Source organism: Acanthamoeba castellanii, assembly GCF_000313135.1.
Source record: "Acanthamoeba castellanii str. Neff unplaced genomic scaffold scf7180000083783, whole genome shotgun sequence".
NCBI classification, from domain to species: Eukaryota; Discosea; order Longamoebia; family Acanthamoebidae; genus Acanthamoeba; species Acanthamoeba castellanii.
Window position 1 is genome coordinate 1 of NW_004457279.1, and position 3,819 is coordinate 3,819.

A 3,819-nucleotide genomic window follows, 5' to 3' on the forward strand; every position below is an offset into this window, starting at 1 on the left:
AAACGAACAAAACGAAACTTCACCTTTCGTTTCCTTTTCTTTTTTTCTTGTTTTGTGAATGAAATCATTTCGGGCAGAGCAGAGAAGGACAGAGGCAGCAACGCGAAGATGGAGTGGTGTTCTGTACGTGCCCTCCCCGACACTTTTCAAGGGAGCCCCGAACTTGTTTCATTGACAGTGTCCGGGGGGGGGGTAGCATCGTGCTGCGACACCGGGACGGTAGAGCTTGGGCGGCACACTGAGGAGCGCCAGCCGTTGCGTGCTGCGGGGCTGCGGGAGGAGAACTCGGCCCTGCTGGCGTCACTCGCTGAGGCGCGCCAGGCGGCTGCGCTCAAGGCCGGTGCGGCCCGCGAAGCGCATGCCTTCGCCAACGAGCTTGTCACCATTTCCCGCGATGCGCCGGGCCTTCTCGAGCAGGCGCTCGACGATCGCCAGCGCCTCTTCTCCGACGCGCTCAAATACCTCGACTTTGCCATACAGGTCCGTCATCGCTGTCGTGCCTGTACGTGTGCGCGTGAGGCGTGCATCTGTCGCATTTCTCAACCCAACCTCTGATGCGTGCAGGCAGAGGCGGCATTTGGTGGAAGTCAGTGGCGAGAGAAGCTCTACCTGGACAAGGCCGACCTTCTGTGGTTTAGTGGTATGCGTGATCCTCGAACCCTCGTTTGTTTCTCTTCTCATCAATACACTCGTGCAGGCAAACATGAGGCAGCCTTCAAGGAGTATATGGCCTGTCTCAGGGACGACATCAATGAAAGGGTCATCGACGCCTGGTTCCCCAAGCTGCGCGAGCTCGGTCGGGAGAACGAGATAGACAGAATATGCAAAGAGATGTACCCCAGGTAGTCACCATGTCCGCCGGCGCCCCTGCCTCAACGCGTGTTGACCAAGTTCTCTCCCCGGTTTCGCAGGGCAAAGGACAAGAGCCAGCAGCAACTCCTTTTGCACTCGTTCTATCAGTACACAACACTTTCGCACAAAGCGGCCTATGAGTGGGCCGACCCACAGGTACGTGCACCGAATTGCATCACTGCTCACTCTCACTGCTAACAACAACAACACTGGACCGCATGGACACATGAACACGCACAGGAGGTAGATCGATTTGTGGCGATGGAAAAGAGCATGGGCCGGGGAAGAGACACGTTGCGCAGGAGAACCCTGCCTGTCGCTGGTCTGGCGGACGAGGCGCACCACTCAGATGACGAATACGAGAGCGACGACGAAGACGGGGAGAGTAAGCAAAGTGTACGAGAGGAACAACCAGCCAAGACAACACGGCTGGTGGCCCCTCCTGCCCTCGTACTACCGCCTGACCTGGCCGCTGCAGCCAAGGGCCTTTGATTGTTGGTTTTTGGCCCATTTTAGCATTTTAGCATTCTTTTTTTTCGTACCCCGAAAGAGAAAAAATTGTTGGCGACGCGAAACAACAAACGAAAAAGAGAAGGCCGCCGCGTGGGAGAGCGACGTTGGAGTAGGTGCAAAGAGTAGAGAGAGTAAAAATCGCAAGCGATTTGGCGTCCCTTTCGCGATCTGGACCTGGTGCGAGGATGGATCGACGGAGGCACTCAATAGCACAACCAGAGACCCGTCATGGATCGGATGCCCCCTCCTCTGGGGTCGCGTTTGGGCTTGGTGACGGCGGCAGTGCGGTCATGTGGTACCTTTCCCAGTTTAATCGGGTACGAGGTCTTCCCCCTCATTCCTTCTCCCCATTAATTTAATATCTTCTATTTATTGCAACATGTTTAGCCACTTATTACTTGATTATGTATCACTTCCATGGTTGGCCAGCAGCTGCGACTTACTGCCTCTCACTGTTGTTGTTTGTCGGTTGCGTAGCTGGCGCTGAGAGCCCACAACAACAAGTTTGTGTGCCGACACGGCGGCGATGGTGCCCTGAAGGCGAGCTTCATGCACAGTCGCCAGGCATGGCTGAAGAAGAACCAGGAGGTGTTCGAGATCGAGTGGCACGGCGGCCTGATGGATGGCGACGCCTTTGGAGCGCGCGCGCGTAGCGTGAGCCACCCACACCCGCACGATCACCAGCGGCGCCATCTGCTGACCGCCTCCAGCTCCGATGCCACGTCGCGCAGCCAGGACACGGAGGTCTCGCCCTTCCTTGCTCTGCGGGCCGACAACGGGCGCTATTGGCGCGTGACCTATCCCGACGGCCTACTGATAGCCACTGGCACGGACCAAAAGACGTCGGCAGACCCTGCTGTCTCAAGCGGAGGCGACGCTGAAGCACAATCGGGCGGAGGGGACGACACGCCGCCACCACGGTGCGGACGCACGGACGAGGAGCTGTTCACGATCGAGGTGCACCACGCCAACACGCTCACCATTCGCAACAAGGCCACGGGCACCTATGTGGAGGTGCGCGAGGACGGCTCGCTTAGGTGCGACCCGTCCGCCGCGCTGCAGCTCTGCATCAAGGACGCACAACTCTTCCAGCTCGCCTTCAAGGTATGCTCCGTCGCCCGACTCTGGCTCCTTCCGATTCGCTTGGTCGCACAGTAATGTCAACGTACTTCGTCGAGTGCAGGTCGCCTTCAAGACGGCCCAGGGCTTGTTTGTGAGCGTGCTGCCGAACGGCGGACTCGTGCCATCGTGCAAGAGGATCGACAGAAAGGAGGTATTCCTCATCCAGCTGCGGTCGCGGAACACGTGTACCATCTCCACCACCAAGAAACGGTACGTTAGGCCGTAGGCTTTGCCTTCACCCCTCGCCCAATTTCCCCTTTGCTCGAGGGAGGGCCAACCTGAGGTGAATGCGCGTGCGGCTGCCAGATGCTGGCGCGTGGGCAAGAAGGGCGTGGTGGCTGCCGATGGCAAGCCGACCAACGAGCCGGCGAAGGAGGAGCTCTTCACAATCGATTGCCCCGTCAACGGTCACGGCGTGGGGTGGACGATACGCTCTTGCTCCCACCTTCTCTACCTTCGTCCCGAGGTCCGACTGGCTCCCCCCGCTTTGGCCTTGACAAGGAGGCGATGCTGATGGTGCACGTTTGTGGAACGTGTGGCGTTGGGCAGGGCAACAAGCGAATCATCGCCGACAGCGAATATTCGCCATCGACGTCGACGCCGCAGGACCCCAATTGCTACTTCTCGCTGGTGTTCCCCGAGAAGGGCGAGGCGGAAGAGGAGGAGCCGAGCCCCGTGGTCGAAGAGCGAAGGAGGCACACCATACGCGAGAGCGGGGGAGTCAAAAAGCTGCGGCGCATCATCGAAGTAGGCTCACCGCACGCGCGCGCAGGTTTACGAATGAGTGCCGGCGGCTTACCAAACGATCGTTCTTTTTCCTCTCTAGGCATTCGAGATGAGGACCGAGGAGCTGCCGCTCGAGGACCAGAAGGATCCCGAGTACCGCTTGCTTGAGGGCGAACGAATGGTGTTGCTCAAGCACCACCTGCTGTCGTTCCACCGCTGCGAAGCGGCCATGGGCACGGCGGTCCTCACCAACTACCGCCTCGCTTTCTGTCCTGACGACCCCGTACGTGCATCGATGATCTCTCGCGCGCGTGTGTGTGTTCTTGCATGATTGAACTCACTTTCGCGCTTGGCGAACGTCGATAGAAAGCTGCGGAGAAAGGCGCGCATTGCTTCTCGTTTCCGTTGACCATCATCACCAAGATCACCAAGGTCGGACCCATCACTACTGAGGCTGGTAACTATCGTGGCCTCCAGGTCGTGCTCAAGGACTTCCGCACCTACTACTTCTGCTCCATTCCCTTCACCTCCATCCGGAAACCCAAGGTACTTGCGTTCTTTTATTATAATAATAAAGAATTGTTTTTTATTGTTGTTATTATTATT

General features: G+C 57.9%; 2 protein-coding genes across 2 annotated transcripts; both read left to right on the forward strand.

Moving 5' to 3' along the window:
* Window positions 1-108: 108 nt before the first annotated feature.
* On the forward strand, window positions 109-1,344 carry ACA1_014980 (uncharacterized protein; the record flags this gene model as incomplete). Its single annotated transcript, XM_004333984.1, has 6 exons — window positions 109-127; window positions 197-480; window positions 565-640; window positions 698-842; window positions 912-1,008; window positions 1,093-1,344. The coding sequence occupies 6 exons, from the start codon at window positions 109-111 to the stop codon at window positions 1,342-1,344; spliced, it is 873 nt and encodes a 290-aa protein (XP_004334032.1).
* Window positions 1,345-1,655: 311 nt separating this feature from the next.
* On the forward strand, window positions 1,656-3,759 carry ACA1_014990 (uncharacterized protein; the record flags this gene model as incomplete). The annotated part of the gene is made up of 7 exons (XM_004333985.1): window positions 1,656-1,682; window positions 1,843-2,469; window positions 2,549-2,697; window positions 2,794-2,953; window positions 3,037-3,234; window positions 3,314-3,496; window positions 3,580-3,759. Coding segments are annotated over 7 exons (1,524 nt in total), but the record flags the coding sequence as incomplete, so codon positions are not given.
* Between the last annotated feature and the right edge of the window lie 60 nt (window positions 3,760-3,819).